Below are 24483 nucleotides of genomic sequence, written 5' to 3' on the forward strand. Positions count from 1 at the left end.
TAGCAAGCGTTAGAGCGTAGGGTATTGCAAATTACGAGTCGCGCATCTTTAAGTTCCTGTACTCAAGAGGGAAAAAATGTAGCCAGTTCCACAAAGTGAAAGTTGTCGAAACAGCGAAGCAGTGGCCGTTCTGTCTCGTGTGTTTGTCGCGTATGTTTCTTTCAACAGCGACGGACGCCGAGCGGCGTGCATCGTGCGAAGAGCGCGCGGCGCAAACACCTGCTATTATAGCCCGGCGCCTCTCCTCCTCCTCCTCTCCGGCGCGGGCTCCGATTGGTCGACTCCTCTCCTCCCGGCAAGCGTGTCACGTGACCTCTCTGGCTCTGCTCCTGTGTGACGGCGCCGTCATCGACGGCGCACGCTCGGCTAAGAACAGCTCCGCGGTTAAGACAAAGAGAAAGGAATGAAGGCACGTCCGTTAAAAACCGTTCAGCGTGATGTATTTTGCGGCTGAATTGAACGATCTCAAACAGTTATAGGAATATTCCCGTGCAAATGCGTGCGCCTGGAGCACAAGCAACATGTAAGACGAGCGCAAAGAAGACATTTTCAAATGTAGGCACACAGGCCGGCATTTTTTCACCTGAGAAATCATTGTTGATTTTGTGGCATTGGAGCCGCCTTGTATGCCTACGTATGCGGTACATAGTGGGATCTAAACGTAATTTAAAAGCCGCGGACCCAGTTGAGGGAGCGCGATGTTGAGGTGAAACGTCAGCAAAGAGCCGCCGTCCCCTATCTGCGGGAACGGGATGCTGAGGACACATTTCAGTGTCGTCTAGCCCTCCAGGAACCTTATACAAAGGCGTTGTACGCGTCGGCAAGCTTGCGCCAACTTCCTCGGTGCGAAGGCAAGGTTTCAACGCAAGTTTCTCAACTGAAACTTCGGAGTCAGCTGCAGTGCGTATGACCGGTTGTGGTTCGAGCACAACGTGGTACTCGTCAGTGCAATTCGTTCGGAGGAACACCGAAGAAACACGCGACAAGCTTCGTTTACTCCCATTTCCTCGACAGGAAAAGGGCAACTTTTTTTTTTTTTAAGATAGGAGGGCTGCCTTACGGCGTAGTGGAGAAAAGATAAATCTTGTTAGTCGACCGGTAAATGGGGTTACAGTAAAGGGCGCAAAAGGGAAGAGTGATATTAGCGCAGCAATTTACTGCAGTAATGTCTGCAATGCTTGCTCGTTCAAAAATTGGTTGTAGTCCTGTGTGTACATGCTGATTATTTCAATGCTGGTAGCAGAAGCGACATGTCCATCGCTTTGAGGTGGCGACACTTTTTGGTAAAGAGTATAATTAAGGAACTGTTGTTCTGCTTTATATTGTTTCTTTCTCTGGCGTTTTTACTTAACTATACTAACCAAACAATTTTCTGTAGCCATGACGGGAAAGATAGAGGCGCTTGCACATGTGTGGCGTCACCAAGTAGTCTCGCCAAGCAGTTTGAGAGCACATTCGGTTTCCTGGAGCAATACACTCTAAATATTTTTACACTCTTAAGTGCATTTTCTTGTCCCATGGATAACAACCCTACCGTTAGCGCTTTAAAAGAATGCATAAAGAGCATGATAACGAACTCTAACTAGACGTGTGATGAGAAAAAAGCGTGGTTGAAAATTACATAATAATTCTGACAGCCTTGGGCTCACAGATACACCCGACAGGAGAATTTCACGACGATAGCTTTGAATGTTTATTTAATACACTCTTCGTGTCTTCTGTCCCAGCTATCATCATTTTTACTTGCCAGAAAAAGTCGGCAAACGAGTTACCATCATTTGCGCCGATTCCATCTTACCCCTTAAACGTGAAGGTGTTAGCAATGAGAAAACCGAACACCCATTATACACCCGTAAAGGTGCAAACAAATTTTTACAGTGTATTGAATCAGTGTAGGTTCCACGTGCGACGGTTTCGCATTGGCCAAATGCGGAAGAGAAAAAAAGAAAAATGAATAAGATTTATCATTCAGTGGGATATGTTGACGTATTTTTCTGTTATATGTATAGGGCGTTATTTTAACTGTTCCCCGGGCCTAAACTAACGCGGATGAAAATATGGGACTTCTTTCAGAAGCACTCTTACTTCTGCGCGTTCTACCGGCGCAGCTTTTCCCTTATTGCCCCAGAAAGTTGTCCACGAGTATATGTCGTGTTGGTTAGCGCGAACTCTTAGAAGAGACACTTGAAGGTTTAAAACTAGAAGGAAAAAGAACTCTATAAATACGCTGAATAAGGGGCGTCGAAATACAGAGATGGGAAAACTTAAGGGGCGACGTTTTAGGAAACAGCCATCCTGAAGAAGCGAGCGACCAACAAGAAGAAAAGGAAAAAGGAAAAAAGGAGAAAAGAAGCAAAGAGGAAGGCGTATAGATGTTGGCGAGCCCGTTAGGTATACGAGCGTCTCAAAGCGGCAGCACTTTGTGACGCAAGGACCTTCCGTGTTTGCAGAAAACGAGAGTGCCTGAGTGGATCGTTCGTCGGAGGTTAAGGCTGTCCTTAACACAGCTCCGGCTGAGGCAATATCCTCGTCTAGCGTGACGTCATCAAGTGAGCGAAGCCCGCGCCACGTTCCGAGCTCGATCGCGGTGTTTTGCGCGGATGTGTAAGCCTTACAGCGCGATACTGGTTGCGTGACGGTTGAGCTGCCGTTTCGAGCCGCAGCTATGGCGTCTCAGTGCTCGTCCTGACGCCGCTCCTTTTTTTTTATCGGCTTTCTTTAATGCGCCATTAGATGCGCGCGCCGAACAAAGCCTGAGGGAGGAACTTGAGGGAGGAAGTGTACCCGTGGTGCTGAATGACCATTGTGCCGTAACTGCAGGTTCCGTATAATGGCTGAAAGGGAAGAGGGTCTTTCGCAGCCTGCCCTCTGAAAAGAACTAAGCTCTGAAATCCTTTCTTTCGGCGCTGGTCATATGAAGGGTTAGCGCTGAAGGGTGGCAGCTTGAACAAACGTGACGTAATTGAGAAGACTGCGCTTTATCGGTTGTTACGCTGCTGCGTTCCCGCGGTAGTTCAAACATTTAGCGATCGACCGTTTGTTCCTGGGAAAAATCGTAGATTGTTCGTTCCCACGAAACTAGAACACAGTTTCGTGGGAACTCCTTTGACACTTGCATCAAGAAAGTTGCTCGCTGTATTACGAAGACGTGAGCGCGTCCATGGCACCTATTATTATCGCGCAAACATCTGCAATTGAGCTGCTGCGTCTCCTTGTATAGCAGCTTGCGTGCGATTGAGAAAGGCCACTGAAACGACGTGAAGTGAGCAGAACATGAATACGTAAACCACAGTATTCAAACTTAAGTCGAACAGTAAAAAGTTTCTTTTCAGTTTCATGTCGGTTCACACAACGTGTTAGTGCTGTCGATTAAAAATTGCGTGGTTTAACGCCTCCAAGAAAGAGAGAGGGACATAAGGAAGTCGGGGATGTTAACCAGTCAAGAGTCCGGTTGGCTACCCTGCACCGATAGAAGGGAAAAGGAGAATAGAAAGAAGGGAGAGAGAGAGAGAGAGAGAGAGGAACCAAAAGTATACAGTTGCCTATGAAGGACGTCGCGGTGAGGGGTGTACTTGAACCTAATTTTGACGACCTGGCGATTCTCCGACCTGCACCTAAATAAAAGTGCGCGATCGTTTTCTGCATATCGTCTTAATCAAAAGGCGGCCGCCGCATGTCTGCGGAGCCAGAGCAACGGGTAAAATTACGCTAGAAACTTCGCCTTCGCGTGCAGTCCCATAAAACGTGGATAATACCTTTACTGCGCAGCCCACCTAACGGTCGCGCATGCGTGTACGGCTATTTGCCCATATGCAAAAAAAAAAGAAAGAAAAAAAAAGGGACTTGGAGGTTTCTCGGAGCTTTCGTCTTCACGAGGTCTTTATACTGTGAGGTGTGCATGTTCCCATGTACCTTACGACTATAGCCGCGCGGGGCATGCATGCACTCGACATTGGAATGGACGCAGCTGCTTTCAGGCGAAGCCGGAGTTCGGGAAAGTATAGCTAGGCGTCCTTTATGTGGCAGCAGAGCTACAGCGAGAGAAGCAGACGCAGTGGCAGATGCACTCACTCGGACGAGGCCACACTTGGAATCCGTGCTCTCCGCATATATATACCACAACCCTAACAGCACCCGCTGACATGTCGATCGACTCGAGCGCGGCTCTCACGAGAGTTTGGGAACAACGCGACCATACTGAAGGAACAGAGCGAGTGGGGCATCGCTATCAGCGCCACATCGGTGTCCTCTCTATAGTGTCGACACAGAGTGCGACCCTTCCTCCGATGCCATCCGGTCCGGTCAAAGAAAGATTTGTTTGTATGTGTGTGGCGTGAATGCGCGTGCGCGAAGATGTGTACTGAGCGCGTGCGTGTGAGCTTGTTTGTTCGTGCTTCCGCTACTATGCGCTCACAGCCGCGCTTTCCCTCTTTTTTTCGCGCTAGGTGGCAGCAGCGAAGACTACACTCCACTGCAGAACAGCCTGTAGCTAGCTCACTGGGACCACCCGTCGTGTTCCTTCTCCTTCGCTCGCGCTTTCTCGTTATGTGCTTCGGTGTTGTTGTCCGTCCTCGTCCTTGTTGCCATAAACAAGGGAGGAAGAGGGGGAGGGCAGGAGGGGGGAGGGGGGGGGTCGGACTTACGCCAGCACCTACCGGTATACGCATGCTCTCTCTCTCTCCCTCCTATAGAGCGCCTGATAAGGTCCGCGAGCGCGCGCTACTGCCGTCGGTGTGAGCAGCAGTTTCGTGGTCTGCCGTGCCGTGTAGGCCTAACGAGAATAGAATGCGCACATTGGCTGCAGATGGGGCCGCGCTTTATGCCCCAGTAAACAGCTTCCCGGGCAGACAACAGAAGGAAGTTTATAACGGACTCCGGAGAGCATGGGGAGTGAAGATGAGGGAGGCAAGTCGGCCCGTCTTTCCCACAGTTTACCATGCTTCGCCGCAGCGTTCCCTCGATGGCTCTTCCTCTCCAACTATACCGTTCTGGACGCATGCCTCCAGCGCACGCTGTAGATTCCATTATAGATTGCGCCCAAATATCGCTTGACCTGTCAGCAATGTTGCAGCCTCTGTTATGTAGTTCGAGCTTCGCATCGGTCGTTCTCTTTGTTCATTTGCCGTTGTTGCGTGCAATGTGTAAATCGATGGATGACCTGCCGTAACCTTTCGACTGCGCGCAAGCTGTTCGCGCCGCACAGCGTCGCGCGAATTTGCCGTGTGCTTTTCTTTTCTTTTTTTTTTCTTCTTTTTTTCTGTGAAGGGGCTCTTGTGTTTTGAGTGAGAGCTATTGGTTCTGGCGACAAATGATGCCTGAAAGCGTTTTTCCCTAAAAACGACCGAAGCGTAGACTAAGCAATAAATTCGCCTTCGAAATAAAAGAAAAGAGGAAGTAATTAATCATCCAGAAGGGTTATTACCGCGTTGGTTTCTGCCGAATCGTACGAAAAGGTCTCTTTCTTTTCTTCTTCTTTTTTTTTTCTCTTGAGAGAATGATTCCGACGCGGTTGTGGATATTGGCACTTATGCCCTATACTCGTCTCACGAATATATGTTCTCTTTCTATCTCTCCTTTCAGACGTTGTCTTATCTTTCCGTGTCCGTTTCCTTCTTAGCAAACCGGATACAGCGTTATGGTTGACCTTAATACCTTTTGAGCTGATTTTATCGCTTTGTCTATCTTTCTGGCAGCCACACGGTGTGACCTCTTCATTCCACGTTACAATAAAAACAAAATGAAGAAATCACTTCAGTGCATCTTTGAGCTATACACAGCACCACAAGGTCGGCAGCGCGTCTGGATTCGTTGCGCTTTTCACAGTCAGTTTCGTATACTTACGCTGAATGTTCAGACGAGGCTTTCATAAAGGTTCCTCGTGAAATCCTGAATTTTATTAAAACTCTCTCGCGGCTACTCGATACCCGACATAATGTCGGGGAGTCTGGTGCTTTCGCCACTTAGGTGTTTTCTGTAACACCTCCTAATTGTCAACGTATACGTATTCGGTGGAAATACTGAGCAACTTTGCTTATGACATCCATCAATGATTCCTGAGCGCCGATTCCTGCGACAACCCAGTCTATTTGCGCAGTGCGGTTATTCTACGCAGCGGCACTCAAACTTCAATTAGCGGGAAAGACACACACGCCAAAATGCTTCACTTTGTCAATGCTTCCTTCTCTTCAGTCTCTGGCATTTGTCATCATTCACCTTTCGACCATCTACATGGTGGAACTGGGAGAAGGCGAAAGAAACAGAGTTATTAACAGTTGTGTAAAACTCCTCGAAACGGAAGGGCAGATTCTAATCAAGCTTCAAGAGTGTGTTTACCCATTCAGAACCATCATCGGGGTTCCGGTTTTTGCGTAACTCATTGAAACAGGCTGTGGTATAAACTGGTAGAAATGGTCGCATAGCAAGCACGTGGCAACAGGAATTCGATCATTTACACGCTAGCGCCGGTGCTCACGGAAGGACGGTGTGGGTTTCAGGTGACGGCTGTAGTACCGCATACTTGTCGCCTGGAGAGAACGGTTCTAGTGTTTGCGAGTTCTTTTAGGGCAAACGCTACTGGGAATCGGGGAATGATAAGAAGGGTGTTAAGTTACAGGCCATTGTGTTACCAGAGTGTTTGTGCGCTCAAAGCTGTGCCGTTTTCATTCGGTGCACTTTTTCGCTTCATTCAGCTACGGCGTCCACGTAATAATAGCTTTATAAGTTTCATTCCGTGTTTCTTGTTTTCCAGAACTTATCTACTAATGCCCGCGCAGAAACGTCTCATGGTTGTGCGTATCTTTATGCAGCATCAATTCCTGTTTCTTGTTCTTTTTTTTTCTTTTTTTTGTTGCTTTCTCTCCCTCCACCCCTTTCCTTTTTTTTGAAATAAGCTATATATGCACTTGGCTACCACCACTGTCTTTTCAAGCTTACGTGGATATAAGACAACCTCAGATGTTACGAACGCCTCTCCAGCCCATCCCGTTTGTCCCATATTCATGAACAGTCAGCTGCCGTAATTCCCACTACTGGCAACAAAGCCACATGCGAGAAACAAAGAGCCACTGGCAGACAAAGCAAGCCATAAGCTGCCACTGGCTCGATTGTGCGTGTGGTTATGTGATCATCATATGTTTGTTATCGTGCCAGCGTTCCTGCGTGGCCCCTTTCCCGTCGCTTCAGAGGTGCGGCATATCTCGGGCAACGTTACTTACTGGCAAGGCATTCATTCGCGTGCGGTCCTCACGGGACCGGGAATGGCGGTATCGCGACCGTCTCTGCTCAACAACATCCATGACGCTGCAACAATAGGGCGGCCACATGTGCGCGTCTCCTTGCTTTGTGAGCGAATAGCAGTGACCCAACCCATGACACACTCAGTGAAGTCGGGGCTTAGCGATAGTTCGCTGATCTCTATGAGGGCTCAACCTCGTAAGAAAGCGAAGGAATGTACTATTGCAAGCTGGAAAGAGCCACTGATGTTAAAGGCACGTTGAGTACAGCACCGAAAAGAATGCGCTGGTCTTCGCTACTGTAGCGAAGACCAGTTTACGGGCCTTGGTGTTTCGAAACTTGTTTCTTGTTCTGCCCCCTATCCCTGGTGACAAGGTCACTAAAACGTACTGTACTCGCATCCGTATTGCATAGTGGCGCTCCCTTCAAGATCTCCAGGTTATCGACAAGCTTAGCACCGTTCTCACGCAAGCTTACGGAACGAGGCACTATGTTATACTCTCGCGCACTTTGTCGCAAGGACACTCCTCCCGTGCTAACTTTCATCACCCGATGTCCACATCGGAGACGGTTGGATTGCAAAACGCTGCCGTACAACGGTAATACACGGAGAAGCACTTCAGAGTGGGAGCCATCGTTGTCTGTGCCAGCAACCGTGCAACAAGGTAGAGGGACGAACAATCTTACAATAGTATGCTGGCGCGAAGACTACGCGAGAAAGATACGCGGCGAGGCGCTATAACACAAGTTATGTCCTAGGCACATTTTTCTGTTGCCTCGTAGAAGAGCGGGCAAGGGACGGCTACATTGGCACAGCTTTCATGTTCTAGGTAAAAAATCCAGAGCGCGTCCACTATGTGAAGATGGAAGACCAGCGAAGCTATACTTGTTGATAACTATATTAAGTTACATATGCTTAATTGCTAGCTATATATACTGATTGAATAAAGACACATACACATAACTTCGGTGTTGTTATCGTCTTTTATTTTCTATTTACTTTGTCACCGTGGTAACCATTGCTTTGTGGTCACTGTGATATACTGCAATTGGTTGCCGATGCTTTAGTGCCCGCTCCCGCTTCTGTTCGCGAAGGCGACCCTCACGGCATGCTGTTGTTCTTCATCGGCCACAGAGCGGCTATCCGACGTTAACGATCCTTCGGACGACACGCGTTCGGCTATAGCGGCTTCCCGTCGCCTTCTCGCCCATTCACGCTGTTGCTCACGCAGGCGCTCGTTCCATGGACGTTCTTCTTCTTCAGTACGGACTACGTGCGTCGTGGCCATAGCAAGGACCAAAGTACAACTGCTGATAACGTCGCTAGAGCGATGTCGGACGTCACAAGAAAACGAGGCACAGACATTGGTGGGTGTACACGATGACGTCTTATTATTTCGCCATCCAATCCGGAGCCACGGAGCACCGCCGGTGCGCAGCAGGCTACTGTGTATTCAATTGTGTCGGCGCGACTTTCTTCTAGACATCCTGTCGACGCGCGCACTTTTGATCAAAATCTAGTCATATACAGCTTCGATCTAAAAAAGCAAAATGGTACGTCACACCCGTCTGTTTCTTGCGTTGCTTTGTTTGCGGTCAGCTACCAGGGTAAGGAATAGATTGCTCGCCATGCAATGCGTGTCGTACAGTTGCTGGCGCGAATACAAGATGTGTTTCTATATTTCTGAAATGTTTCCGATCTATTTCTGTTGTACAGGAGCATGGTGCAATCTAATTGCGCATTCCGATAGGTTCCGTCGCAACGCGTCGTTAGTGTTCCTTTCGGCGGAGTTACTTCCAAGGTCTCAAGCGTCCAAGGGCGGTACCTCTGTGACCAACGTGAGGCGCTCCCGCCGGTTGTTTACACTTCGCTTACTTACTCTGCTTGGACATTTATAGTTTTCCTTCGAAACGCATTCGCAACGTTAGCTGATCGTTTGGCAAGGTTTCTGCGCCGGCTTATCTCGAGTCCATCTCGTAAGCTAACGAGGGTCGACCTCTTCGCGTTTCCTCCCTCGACAAACTTCTTTCCCCAAAAAATTGTCTAGAGATGCTCGCAGCTTTTTCCCTGTCCCGTCATCTCACATGCCACAGTGGAGTAAGGAGGAGACGGGGTCGCCTTCTTTCTCGCGGGCAACGCTTGCATTCCCTGGTAATCCGCATACGCCTTCGGGATTAAACGCTCCAGACCTGTTAATCTCCGTAACGCAGCTTAAGCCACCAGCTGCTCGTCACAGGACGTGTCATTTTGCCAGCGCCGAACGACGAGCAGTAAAAAAGCGAAGCATATAAGCTCGACACATTTTGCTGGCAGATTCGCGCGCAGTGTTAGGCCTAATCCTCATCAGCTTCAACCAGGAACTCACCGTGGTAGCTCTAAGGCTATGGCGTTAATTGCGCTGCTGAGCACAAGGTAAATGGACCCAAATAAATGAAATGAAATGAACGTCGCAGGTTCGAGTCGCGGCCTTCATTTCGACCAAGGCCACATTTCGATCAAGTGAAATGCAAGAACGCTCGTATATGGGGAGCATTATGTGTGCATAAAAGGACCCCAGGTGGTCAAAATTAATCAGGAGTACTCCACGCGCGCCTCAAATGAGATCGGAGCTTTGTCTGGTAAAACCTCAGAATTAAAAAAAATTAATTAACCGTGACTATATGCTATCGCAAATATAAAACACGATAAAAAGAAATGTCCATTTCGGATGGCGCATAAGATCAAAGTTGTACTTTTGCCTAACCGTGCAGACTTGGAGTGAAATATCAATTTTTAGCATCTTTGAATGCGTCATACCCGCCACCATGTCTCGCGGGCAGACGCGTAAACTGCGCATAAATTCTTGCGTTGCCCCACTTACTTTCTATACTTGAGATCGTATTAAGGATCGATAGCTATATTCCTTGTAGGTCATATATACGAGGCGGCGGCAGTGGCGCGAAGTTTCGTGTGAAGCTTTTTCGACCTGCCGTGTATTAGCATATGCCTGCACACTGGATATCGCCATCGTTGACTCAGGTCGTACTCGACAGACTCTGACGAACGATAGATACCGCTGCTACCGAATTCGTGATTGTTGCCAGCGAGTCAGTTACAAACACCGCTATAGTTTGTTTATTCTTTTCTTAGACCGCACCTGTTTGACAGAGCATATTAGACACACAGCAAAACAATTTTTTTTTCCAGTCGATGCCTAGAAAGTCGACAAGTAAAGACGTGCTGAAAGATTGTGCGATCGCAGCTTCATCGGTGCGGCCCGAAACCAGACAGAAGCGGTGCAGAGCAATTGAAACGCTTGCGTATGGTATCTATTCACGGCGTGTGCGAGCAACTTGCGACACCGGAAAAACCCTCTGGCTCGCCGCCGCGCTGGCACCGCGATTCTTTCTTTAATTCTTCTTTTTTCTTTCTGTCCCAACATACACGGACGCTTCCGGTTAATTGTGGGTAATCGTAGCGCTTGCCGGGTCTTCCGGGAAGCGTGGTGACGAACGGGGCGAATTAGGTGACATCGCGCAACGCCCCGTAAGAAGCGCGCGCAATTACAGGTTCATCCGCGGAGTAAAAACCACCTGTTATCCCGAAGAACGCCGCGACAAGTGAGGCAAGGGACAGCTCCCGCATTCTGATAATCTTTAGGCCGTAGTACAATTTGGACAAGAATCGACATTCGCGCTAACACTCATTCGCTCACTCCAGACTGGCGGCGGTGTGTAGAATGTCTTCGAGCTGATATTTGATCCATAGCGTGGCTGCTATACAACATGCCTATATAAGATCCGTAAGCGATGGAGAAAATAATTTTTGCGTTGTCCTACAATGTTCGGGCGACCTTTAGTGTAATGCTTAGCCCGCAACTCACAGGATTTTCCTCCCACGAGTTCAGGGCTTACGCGGAACAGGGTCGCATGAGATCAAGGACTTCATTCAGATTATCGCCACGTAGTCTGCTAGTATTTTCTCCCAACTTCTTTACCGATTCACAGTGCATCTACCTTCGCTGCGTTCGCTCCCCCATATCTGCCACTTGCGTTGCGACTCCGTGGTATACATACAACGAGACGCGGAAAATTGACCGTTTTTGTGCACTTCATACGAACAGTCGTGGTGTGTTTTGTAAAGCGTTCACTAATCAGTCTCATTCGTCATTTTGCTCTAGATCTATATATCTTATATGTTCAATGGTTGTTTCCGCGCATTTTTCTTCGTAGTGGCGTAGAACATTTGTGAGTTACAATGAATCCTCTTCAGGAAAACTGCAAATAGGAGAGTGCTGGTGTGGTTGGCTGCAGGCCGGATCTGGACTTTAATATGGGTCACTTATGTTTATACCTTTGGGAGGTCAACGAACGTTTACTAACTTCGTTAGGAAAAAAATATTAGGACGACTGCGCTCTATACGTCACGATCATTTGTGGCTTCGGGATGCCACCAAAAAGCACAACGCGTGTTGTTCCTTCCAACCCAGATGCAGGAAGCGATCGATCACGACGATGGTGATCACTGCCGAAATGGCTCGCGTAGCCGATACAGCTTTCACTGGAGCTGGGGGGATTGTGCGCATGTTTTCGCGAAACTTGCGTACCCTTTCACTTGCGGACTGCGCGCGTTATCTGACGCAGTGGATGACGCACTGCGTATGTCCGAAGGTCCTCCATTGCATATATACGTGATAAAACGAACGTAGGCGATATTATGACCTCGCTTCATGACATTCATCCGAAAAGCAACATATATACGCTCAAAGCGCTCAGCTAAGACCGTAATTCTAGCGTTTGTATGCATACCTTCACTATTTTTAATATATTTTAATTCAGATTAGGGACATGTCACATGTTTAAAATTGAAGCCTGTCAGCCTGTCATAAAATGTCTATTCCGCTCAGCGTAGCACGTTCACTTTAGTCATATTTCCTGGCGTTTTCTCTCTTTCTTTCTCTCTTTCTCTCTGTCTTCGTGTGTGTGTGTGTGTGTGTGTGTGTGTGTGTGTGTGTGTGTGTGTGTGTGTGTGTGTGTGTGTGTGTGTGTGTGTGTGTGTGTGTGCTCGTGGTGTGCGGTGCGTGTGCGTGTGCGTGTGCTGTGTGTGCGTGTGTGTGTGTGTGTGTGTGTGTGTGTGTGTGTGTGTGATTTAGCCCATTGCCTCCAGGTTGGTCTCCCACATCCTCTATATTCAATGGGCCACGTTGTTCACTTCCCCACCGACATCATCATGATCACCAGGCATACACATACATATTATATTGCACGTCATACCGACGTACAATACTTTAAAAAAAACATCTGGGAACGGTTTTCCTACATGCGCGAATGCACTAATCTGCATCAAATAACGGAAGAGAGCAAGTACAGGTCGATCAATCGGAGGTGATCCGGGATGGCTGCCGCACAGTGGAAGGAGTGAGGCCGAAGGCAGATGACGTGCGCGAAAATATTCAATACATTGATTGATTGATTGATTGATTGATTGAACATTGCTGAGAAACTCAGCGACCGTAACTGGCAGCTCTGAACTGATCTCGATGCTTTGCTGTCACTTACCACGCATCCAAATATAAGTGGGCGGGCGTTTTGTATTTCGTCGCCACCTAATGAATGCGGTAGCCGCGGCCGGAATGGGAAGCCGCGACCTTGCGTTAGCCGCGACACCACACGACAAACATGTGGTGTTGCCTCTTCTTTGTACTGTTTGTAAATCTAGGATCTAACTATATACGTTCACCATGAACCAACTAGCTCAGACCAAATCGTTGTTGACTTGCGCTCGAGCCGAGGAATATATGCCATAGCTCCTGAGACAGCGGGTACGCTACGCTCGCCGTGAGGCAAAAGCTCGTCCGACAACCGCATAACAAGAGAGTTATATTCTTTAACGACGACACCGGCAAATCTTTAAAGCTAAGTGGCAGCAAAAGCCTTGCCTGCGGAAGCTATACGCAAGAAATCTTGCTCCACAATATTCCAGCTCGTGGCCTCGCATCACCGTCCGTTGTGCTGCACTGTCGGAACGTATGTGCCCCAGCAGAGCAAAATTAAAGCAAGAAACGAATTCAAAGCAGGTCAACGACCAAGGCCCTTCTCAAGGCGGCCCGGTCTCACCGCTCGTCCAACAACGGGAGCAAGTGTCGTGCTCGCCTCTCTACTGAACCGCTGCTCCGCCGAAGCCCTTCTCGATACCCTCTCCTTTTCGACAGAACTCGTATACGTTGCGGCATAGCGGCGTAGCGTTCCCGGCGTGGTTTTCACCGGCTCGTTGCAATGCTCGGCACGTTCGCGGCGAGCCTCCCTATAATCGGCTCCGTCCGAGACGCATCGGTGACGTCGAAGTGGCGAGCGCCCGCGATATTCTTTCGCTTCACCGCCGTCGAAGTGACATCACGCCCGCTATACGTCGCACCCTACGTGTTGTACGTGATAGACGACGTCGAAGCGCGTTCGGCAATGCAACCGACAGGTCCGCTCTCACTCGCTCGATTGCTGGCTCGCCCGTCCGTAGATCCCGGATAACAGAGAGCCGAGGAGAATGTTAGCGGGAGAGAGAAGGAGGCCTCTCCACCATGCAATGCTACGTACACCACCTCGCACGCAGCAGCAGCAGCAGCAGCAGCAGCAGCGGAGAGCAGCGATCGAGAGTCGAATAGCGCGCGGCTCATCAGAAGGACGCGCGCGCCACAAACGCGCACCATAGGAAATACCCGCCCGCTCCGCAACCGACAAACGTCCGTGTTTCTGCGGCTGGCAGCGCGATTATAGCTTTGGCACACGCCTGACGGCACAGCCTGCATACGGTGTCAGTAAGAAGCAGTTGCCGCGATATAGAAATGTCTTCCGCCGATGTGGGCACGCACGATGCCGAAGCGACGCTGACGAAAGCCGACGTCATCGTGGTCTCGTCGAGCAAAACGGATTTACTATCGGCCAACGTCAATGGCGACGGCAGGGGGTCTTCGGACGACAGGTGAGCGGAAGTTTATCACGGTATTGTCGGTAACTGGGATCGAGTTATCACCGGTTATTTGAATTCCAAGGTAAACTGGAGTTCCAGGGTAAACCGGCCTATCTTTCTACTTAAGATAAGATCTGAATTATAAATAATATCGTCGATAGCCGTAAAAATCTGAGAGATTGTACCCCCCAGGAAGCACGGCAAATTGAGTTATTCACGCTTTAGGAATGACTTCCCCTGTGCTCTCAAACTTTCTTACTGAGACAGTCGTATAGCGAGACCTGACAATCACAAAAGGCGAAGCTAGCTTTATTGATAATATTTTTTCTTCCCACAATAGACTACGGTCCTTGAAAGGAGTCGGATGCCTGTACTGGCAGTTGATTGACGAATCGGCGGATAAGGAACTAGGGGCCAGAATTTCATGCCCGGCAAGCCCTAAATCAACGACAGGTTGTCGGCCAGCTATCTAACTTTCAAAGCGTGTCGTTAAAACCTATTTCTTGCCCACTGTTCCTTGGCACATTATCAGGCAGCAGGTACTCTCTAATCCCCCATCTCTATATGTCCGAGGCCATCAGGGCCGCTTCCGCGTCTGAAATTTACATGACAGGTGGTGTTCACTGGCAATTCAGGTGAACTTAGGAGATTGGAAAGTTGGAATCGTACGGATATGGTCATTTCGCTGCTAAATGAACTAAAGGGCCATGAACCATTAAAATATCATTAAGGAACTAGATGGAATCTCACTACTACGCCATTTCACTGCTAAATGGACTAAGGTGCCATGAATGATTAAAATATAATTAAGGAAAATTGATCTACTGAAGGGCAAGACAAATGAAAACAAATCAAACAATGAAGAACACAAAGGAACACAGTTATCGATAGGCAAAAGAAAGTTAATCAAGTTCAAGCATATGAACGTTGTCGGTAACCTGAAGTTAGGACGCACGAAAAAGAAAAACAAAGTCGCACAAAGCTTTAATGCTCCGTGCAGTGTGAAGACAACCGTCAATAAACTGTCTCATTACTTCTAAGATTGACGCTCATCTCTCGCCTCCGCTGTGCGTAAAACCGGACAAGCTGACAGTGAACGTACGATTTGTGCTCGCAGTGGTTCACCACAAGTACGGCGCTCAGCGACTGAAACGCAATATTCGGACCAGCATTGCGGCCGGCGCTTATGGCGCCACCGGTGAGCGGTGAGTGATCTCTGATGGGGCCTAATGCATTCACAATGCATCACAAAGACTCTCGCTTTCATATGATACAAATATGTATCAGCTCGGTATTCCCAGCGCCCACCGCTGCCGCACAAAGTGCCAGCAGCCACGTATAGTCTTAAGCATCGCGCTTCAATCGCTTTGCATTGTGGTACATTATTACGATATACGGCACGCCCAGTTTTATGTAGGAAATGGTTGGCGAAGGTGACACCTAGCCAGGGTAAAATGATACAATGTTTAAACTCATCTCGGCAAGTTAATAGAGAGCCCTGAGTTCAATGTCCACTGTATCGAGAATGCAGCTTTCCGGTGGATCGTCTAATGATGCTGTCGAACGTGATCCTCCGTGGAAAGCCTATTCAACACGTGTTTTATCTCGCGACTAAACAAAGAACTGATCCGCATTTCGCTATGTTCAGGCGAGGGCCATCCTTCGCTGTCGTTGAGAGAGCAGAGATAGTTGCTGGAAACGAAAATGGGCTTCCTTTCGGTGATGTCGGCCATTTCTGGGAGCTTGAGCTTGTATTTGTTTCTAAAATTGATGTCTCATAAATATTCCTTCTCTGTTGCTCAAGTACTCTTTCTAAATATTATAAAATTATTTATATAATAGCTATACTTATTATATCAATATTTATTATTAAATAGGTGTATTATGTACTTGAAATATAAATGTAATAGCCTATTTAACTTTTTCTTTCGTTTAGTTTTTTAGAGATTTTTCAATTTCGTTGCTCGCCCGCAAAATCTTTCCTTTCATTCCCATGTGTATTTAGCTTGCCTGTTCGCTCCCCCCCCCCCCCCCCCCTGCTCTTTTTTTTCTTCTTCCTTTCTTTGTTGTTGGTGAGCTTTTGATTGAAGACGTCGCCGTAGAGCGAGGCACAATACCGCAGTTACAACTATATATACACTGCGTCGTGGCTGGGGTACGCTTTGTGGCGGCAATGAAGCGAGGTCAACATTTTTTTTTTTCGACAGGCGGGACTTGCTAGGTATTTACGGCTGAACGTTCCTTTGGGGCGGATTTTCCGCTTCGGCGCAACGTCGGGAAGCTATGATGCGTTAGCTCAGCATACCCTAGTCAAGCTCACCGAAAGGCTGTCTTTTCGTGAGAAAGTGCGGTGGTGAAACTCGCCGGGGGTAATTAATCATCCGCGTCGCTGTTTATCTTTTCTGTGCATTCAGGTGCGATTATAATTGGCATACAGTGAATACCACGCGTGCGTCCGCCCAACTGCTGCCGCTGCGTAGACATTCCTCCGACGTGACGTAATTGGCCCGATATCACTGTCCAGCTTTATTATTATTATTGTTATTACTATTATATATTATTATTAATAATATTATTATTGACTGTCTTTACCGAGACGTAGGCACCTGTAGACGGTACCGGTTCTGCCTTTCTTTATTTTTTTAACTTGACAAGCCTGCACAAAACTGCATATGCTACAAGCAAAAAAGGGGACAAAGATTGCAGTGAGATCAATACCAACATTTTCAAAATACCAATGCCCCCTGGCCAGGTGTAAACGAGGTGTTTGTTTGTGTGCGTGGTTCCTCGGTTGTCTCTTTGTCTTTGTCGGTTTTCTTGGTGAAGGATGTTTTCGCCTATTTCCCTGCGGCCCCCTACCGAATCCCTGAATGACACGTTGCTGTTTACACTACTGTGTCATTGACAAGCCCATCAGTTCTCCGAAAGGTTCCGCTGGTATATGTACGTCATAACCACCGCCATTTTCTCCTGGTCGGTTCTTTCCAAAAATACACGTGCCGTTACGCACAGGAGTGTTGAAAATACTTAGCAGATCGCTAAGAGGTGTCGCAAGGTGGACGGCAACGGTTAACTCCGCGCCACAGTAGTTTCTTACGGAAACCCGTTTCCATGCAATGACGCCCAAAAAACCATTAGGGGCGTTTCACTGGCGTCCTTCATAAAGTTGCATACGTCTCTGCTACTCCGACATCCGTGCTGGTCGGTGCGTTCTTTTTCAGAGCCAAAAGCGACAGTGAGAATGCGCAGCCTATAGCGTGAGAAGTTTTCACGTGACATCTATTTGGCGTAAAAATTTATGTGATGAGTGTCATTACTAGTATAACGGGACTTTGTCAAATCAACGCGACTATTTTGTTTTCAAGTGTCAAAGAACCGATAGGAAAGTGCGAATTTTGTGCGCCACTCTGAAGTAACAATAGAGAGCGTTTTTGATGGTTCGTTTGTTTTATTTTGATGGCGAGGGATTAAAGATGCAATTCACTCTTTTTTTTTCTATTTAAGGCCAGCAATCAGATATATCTACGTGCACAGGCATCAGTGATTATCCTGTGCGGCGATTCCGCTGAACTGGAATATACCCGAACCTTTCTGTGCCAAACTATCAAATGAAACGCAATTACTGTGCAATTATTGTTGCACGCTCAACGATCGCTAGTCATCGAGCCAACCTCACGAGAAGGTAGACATAACGGATGAATCCTGGGGCAGTTATACTACTTACTACGGAACATCGAGTGAAATTACGTTGTGACGATGATGGTCACTCAATATTCCGAGAGCACCAACATTGCTATTCGATAACGTCTGACGATCTCTGATTGCCATCTATTCGTTGCCAGAGGAGAATGGCAACGTCTTGCCCACTGAAACGCTTCTTGGCACGAAATATTGGCTTTCCATCGCTGCTTGTGGTCACGGGTAAGGGGAAAAACGAAAAAAAAAAGCTCGTACTTTCTCTTCCCTGTTCTCAATCTAAATCTAGGCTTTCTAGTCATAGGCTACCGTACTACACGTGCCCACCGAGCTTAAAGAGAGACGTCTCTGTTTCGAAAAGCTGACCACGTGATACCTGCGACGTGAGATTAATGTAATTGGTCACGAAAAGCTGGGTAATAGCTTAACTGATAGTGGTATCGGATAGATCAACAAGGGAAGAAAGTCGGACGCGATGTGCCTTCTAACAAAAGCATGCGACGTTTTTATTTCGCCGTTTCTTTGCCGGCGGACGTTCGTTAAGCATGGCTATTACCTTAGTTACACAGTGTCCTTGAGGTAAAGAAAGGCCATGTGACGTTTCCTTACCAGATAAGAGTCGGGTAACGTGGGTCCCCTCGATGATTCGATGTATCCGAAAGATAATATGTAAAAGAGCCTAGTGAAAACACTTAGATAACAGCGCCTCACGGTTGCGAGGTTGTCCTACAATTAGGCTGTTTTTCTTTTCTTTTTTTTTTTTTTTTGCGGGAGTAATGCTTCCTGCGCCGGGATATCGTCGCAAGGATACGCGAGGGAAACTGTTGCGGCAAAGCCATCTTAGAGAGTGCTACCAAGAAACAAAGAAAACACGAAGATATAGAAATAGAGATAGTATCGTGTGATCAAAAGCACGGCCTTGCAGGTTAGTCCTTCTTAAGCAAGCCTATTATTCGAGCGTACACATACGTGCATCTCTTATGCTTAACTTATCGACATACGGCGTGCCTTCTTCCTTTTCTTCAGAATGGTTGAACGTCAAGTATAGCCTTTTTTTTTTCTTCTGAGAAACAGGCTTTACATTACATTGGAACTATTTTGTAGAAGTAGAGTGATCTCGCTGCTTCTGCGGAACAAGATTAATTTATTACAAGTCGCCAAAAGTTCTAGCTTTTAATTTTGTCATCACTTCGCGGAATCTTATATGGTTGCAACATAGCTTGTCGTATTCAGGGTCACACTTTGTAATAAATTATACATTTAGGCACTTTACAGGATACGTATATTTTTAGACGTTTTTTGTGCGCATACCGTTCAGAGCTCATGTCCCATTAACGACTCATTAGCGTTATTTAGCCCCATATGCAACCCTTGTGGTAATAAAACCTATCAGCATCAAGTAAGTCAATATACCATTTGTAGTATTATTGAAGCAAATTTGGCTGTAGAAGCAGAGCCAGCTTGTTTGCCAGGGAGCATGGACGGTTACTTCTAGGTGTTGGGTAATAAAGCATGACCATTTCTTTTTTATTTCGTTCTTTCTTTTTCTTTTTATTCCTCCGCCGTCAAAATTTGTCTTTCTAGGTAGTGGCGTTCTATAACTTAAGTCCACTGCACACATTTTTGAAGATATCGCGTCCATTTTGGGAACTGTTTGAATGGCGCACGCCTTTTCTTTCTTGTTTACTTTTTTAACGTCATTTCTGCGTTGGTTCTTTACGTTGACCTCCGCTAGCTCCCCGTCCAAACGTCTGACGTCATTTTTCTTTTTTTCTGGAAGTACGCTTGTCTCGTTCATTTAGGTTCTACCGAGTCAGCACCATCAATAATGGCGATAAAAGCCCGAACAAAAGGGGGCGAAGCCGTTCGGGCTTCTCGCTACTGTTTCGATTTTAACGAGATACAAAGAGCAACTCCGCGATAAGTTTGTTACAGTGGCACCGAAAAACGGCTATGGCTTGCGCCAGACGTTGAAAGAGCAACAGTGAGGTTTGTCCCCATTGAGCAACAAGGGCGCCTAATAGTACCGAAAAAAAAATCAAAAATAAGAAAATAGAAGAATGACTGAATCGAAAAGTTTCCAAATTCTTTCGAAGTTTTCGAACCTGTCAGCAGGTTCGTAAGAAGGCCGCATCCCGGGGGCAGTCTCTCTCGACCTCTCGAAGTCTTTTTTTACGCTATACATGTAGCGAAGGTAGAACGGTAGGAATGGCCATAGCGCAACGGAATGGTCAACGAGAAGGTTATGAGACCACGATATGGAGCATACAAGGCAGCCCTCAGATGTGCAGGTAGAAACCAGAAGAATGACGTAAGTGGAGGTGCAAGCGTTGGCGCAAAAAAAAATAATAATAAGATCGTACTGAACTAACTTCGAAAATAAACTTATTACATACTTACGCAAACTTTGAAGTAATCATTAGAGCCGCTTTCAATAACGTCTGCAGGCGCAGACGTCATTGAGTTTAGTTCAAAGAGATGAATCTACGAGTCATTCAAAGTGTAGTTCAGGTTCAGTCCATTCTATTTAATCTACAGTGCAGGGAAGTAAGAACATATCAAGGCTAAAGTGTTCGTTAGAGCAAAAGCCCAAGAGGGCCTAGCTTAAAGATAGAACGTAAAGAAAGATCTCAACTACCAGTTTGATAATTAGCCGTTCAAGTTGTTTCGCCTGCGCCTCGTTCCGCAGATGTATTGATTGACTTTGTACCACACGCGTGACGAGCCTTGTTGGTTTGCAAGCGGGTGTTCGTTTTGAGTGAGCTGGATCACGGTGGCACACGAAAGCAGCCCTGGCAAAATCATATATGCAACTCACTCACGCTTACCTAAAAAAACTACTTTAGCTAAATAGCAGCCGTATTCTGTGTTTCTCATTCGCTGCTCTGTGGTGCTCGCTCGCATTCAGAATCGCAATCACTCGTACTCGCCAGTGTTTATATCCGTGTGCACAAACAAACCCTGACTCTAAGCTCTTCCCCGACTTCGTAAAGACCATGATTTCTAACGGCATCCGCTTTAAGTCAAGTTGCCGATGAATGGTCACCTAGCCTTTGAAAGGTACTTACGTCCTACCCTATCTTAATGTAGCACTTTGCTTATCTGCTCTATCTAGTAAAGGTATCTATGACAGTGACGATCCCGGACCCATCTCTCGCCTGCGTTTTTTCCACCAATGCCCTAACTGGCCTACCTCGACTGCTGAGCAGTTAACAATCCCATCAATTTAGCCTCCCCATCGAGTCCGGAATATGGACTTTTGCTACGGTTCTGGCTGGGTGAATATCTTGGCATTTCATTGCGATGTACTCAGTGTCTCCGAACTTTGGCCGCGGCAGGCACGCATGGCTCATCCTGCTGTTGCGAATATTTTGCTCCGGTATGTCTTTGTCATTAGGCAACCAGCCCGGCCCTACAAAAGCAAGGCCTTTTGTGTTATCGTACAAATTTTCGTACACCTATCTCGTCTCTTTACCTCTCCCCCAGTACAGGGTAGCCAACCGGAGATAATCTCTGGTTAACCTCCCCTGTCTTTCCTTTGCCTTTGTTTCACTTTCTTTTTGATGGGTCCCGGTTGCTTCTGAGTTACTTACAATCAACATACATACATACATACATACATACATACATACATACATACATACATACATACATACATACATACATACATACATACATACATACATACATACATACATACATACATGCATGCATGCATACATACATACATGCATGCATGCATACATGCATACATACATACATACATACATACATACATACATACATACATACATACATACATACATACATACATACATACATACATACATACATACATACATACATACATACATACATACATACATACATACATACATACATACATACATACACGCCGGCTCAGTGTACCACATTGCCTTGTCGCCGAAGTTATCGCAACACGGACAATGTCACTAACAATACTGCTTAACAAGGTCGTTTCAGTGCAACATTTGCCTCGTATCTCTGCACAAGTTCTCCGCACGAGGTCGCACAGGGCTTAACTTACATGTGCATCAGTAAGTGCGATGGGCCGCAGAGCTCTGCTAACTCAGTGAGTTCGCGCGTATGGACAATGCCCTCGTCCAAAAAAAGAGACACATGGTAGTATTCCGCATCCGAATCGACATAACGAATTAGCGTACCAACAACCACGCACTGCAGGTTTCCGGCAGGTGTAGCTACATTGTTCATTATATTTCAGAATTGGAGCAACCACATTTTCGTCGCACTGCACGTCCTAGTAAACACCCCTTCGTAATACGTGCTTTTGTTTTCTTTACATGAAACAACGTACCTACTGTACACAGGACGTATGCGTGGCTGACTTCCTTTTGTGGTCAGCGTCAGTTACTTTGGCGTTTCGTGCTGTTTGTGTAGCAGGAGGCAAACAGTTTCAGTTTATCTGTTTACAATTTACATCATCACTGTAGTAAGGAAGGAAGGAAGGAAAATAGCGGTGAGAGGCAGAAAGGTTAACCAGATTAAGTTTCCGGTTGGCTACTCCGCACAGGAGGATGGGGTAAGGGAAAAAGGATAAGAAAACAAGAGAAGATAAAAAGTTAATAATAAACAAGGAATGCATTAGTTCACACATCCTATAGTTTTTGAATAAGTCCTGTTTCTTTTAAAAAGCATACTAGTGCTTTTAAAGCAGTTCGTGCCGACTGTCGGCTGAGACCAGGGACCAAGAATTCTGGTTTCAGTAAGGGGACGGCTGTCAATCTTGTCGAGCGTGGTGCTGAGGACTTTTCTTTGTGCACTAAAACGACAACAATCACACAGAAGATGCGCTATCGTCTCTTTGCACCCGCAAAATTCACAATCTGAACTTGTAGCCATTCCGATAAGGGAGGAGTACGCGTTATCATCACTGTAATGCACGCATATTAGCCAACACGCAGAAATGGTGCTCTTCATCGTTAATATATTGTTCCGAAGTGTTAATAAACGCGTCTTACGCGAGCATAATTTGTGTTTACTAAGGCCCACCAAGCCCACATAGTATACTTTCAGTGCAATTCCTCACTCACCTGCAATGACCGTGCCCATAAATAATGTCGGGAAGTGAGGGACGACGTTAGGTGTAGAAGTTCATTGTAGCGCCAATGGGAACGCCAATTTCGGGTGAATGACACTGACGCCAGTAGCATTGGTGAAGTGGATATGAGGCTATCTTAACAAGTTCCTTTCCACTCCAACGGATTACTGCGTACTTTTGACTCTCATTTTTATCTCCGTGCGATAGCTGTACTTGATGAACAGGGCGAAATTTCGAAAGGGTTCAGTGTGCTTTGGACCGGTGCACTTCAAAAACCGTTACGCAATTTCCAAAGTCGTATTTGTGGTACGTACCACAAAGTCTTCTACTTCAACAGCGTGAGCCGCATATATTGCTTCTCGTACGTTTTATTATGATCCAAAGCTCTAGACGCGCTGACTTTTCGCGTGTTTTGTTTGTCGGCACCGTTTACGAGAATGTGCCGCTTTCTTATTCCTCTTTCTGTAACCTACTAATGTGAGCGTGTTATCAGATAGGCCGCAGTGAATGTCTCCGGATTAATTTTAGTAGTCTAGGCTTATATTCTTTTAACGCGAAGCTTTCTGTTTCATTATATTCAACGGCATCTTTGATTATCTTTTTCGTTAATTATTATTTGCTCGGGTTGCCACGGGGCATTACTTTAGGACGAAATTATACGTAAGCATGAAGGCCATTTACATGCGGATACAACAAGGGTGACTTATAGACTATGTTGTTAATGATTAATCTTGCCTAGTCCGCAGGTTGGTCAGTTCTTTGATATCACTTTATTTATATTGGGCTACATTATTCTTGACCCATTGGGCATCCAATGGCTCAATATGGCGCTGGGTGTGTGGTACTTGGTACCTGCCTTGCAATTGTAGGTCAATACCCCGCAATGGGTCAATGCCCCCCCCCCCCCCCCCCCCCCAGTGCGACGCAAATGGTAAACAAAAAAGGAAAACCCTAAACGTATTGACATGGGCCTGGTACTTCGCTCTGCCCCATGCACCTCTCGCCACCATGCTTCACTGGAAAAGTATCATAAGTCAACTCAGACCACGTGACATTACTGCGTGTAGACGTCTCCCACTGAGAACCCGCCAGGATTTGGTGCTTGCACGTCGGCGTAATAGCGTGTGAACGGCGCACCGCATAAGCATCAAACATTGCATGAGATCAAAGTTGGGATCTAGCTGCCCGGTGCATAATTTGCGTGAGATTGCACTTTGCCATATAATGAAAATAGACAGAATAATTTGTATCGCATTTAGCAGTCGTATATTTCATTAAATCCGCTTCGCTCAAGCTTGGTTTCACGTAGATTCCAGCGTGGGCGTTGGATATGCCATTTTCTATTTATTTATCCGAGACAGCACTACTGAAAAAAAAACGCGCACTGTATATAGAACCACAAACTCACTTTAAAAATTTTAATCGAACAACACGTCCGGCAACGCCCGCCGTCCTGCCGGTGGTGTGACTGTAGCGTTTGCCCACAATTGCCTGTGTGTGCGGAATGCTTGCCCCGGTTACACTTGCAAAG

The 24483-nt window shown here is 46.8% G+C and overlaps 1 protein-coding gene and 1 long non-coding RNA gene across 5 annotated transcripts in view; both read left to right on the top strand.

The window, feature by feature from the left end:
• Positions 1-24483, top strand: part of LOC125944084 (uncharacterized) — a 465938-nt gene that overhangs the window by 240578 nt on the left and 200877 nt on the right. The window lies entirely within an intron of this gene.
• Positions 1-24483, top strand: part of LOC119446119 (nitric oxide synthase-like protein) — a 407352-nt gene that overhangs the window by 181992 nt on the left and 200877 nt on the right. Inside the window, exon 1 of one of the 4 annotated variants that reach the window (XM_049663918.1) lies at positions 13880-14188. The exons of the other annotated variants lie outside the window; for them this stretch is intronic. Coding sequence (XP_049519875.1) covers positions 14052-14188 — 137 coding nt within the window. The 5' untranslated portion in view covers positions 13880-14051. Of the gene's footprint in view, positions 1-13879; positions 14189-24483 lie in introns of those variants that run through there. 4 annotated transcript variants of the gene reach the window in all.

This window comes from Dermacentor silvarum, chromosome 3 (assembly GCF_013339745.2).
Source record: "Dermacentor silvarum isolate Dsil-2018 chromosome 3, BIME_Dsil_1.4, whole genome shotgun sequence".
NCBI classification, from domain to species: domain Eukaryota; kingdom Metazoa; phylum Arthropoda; class Arachnida; order Ixodida; family Ixodidae; genus Dermacentor; species Dermacentor silvarum.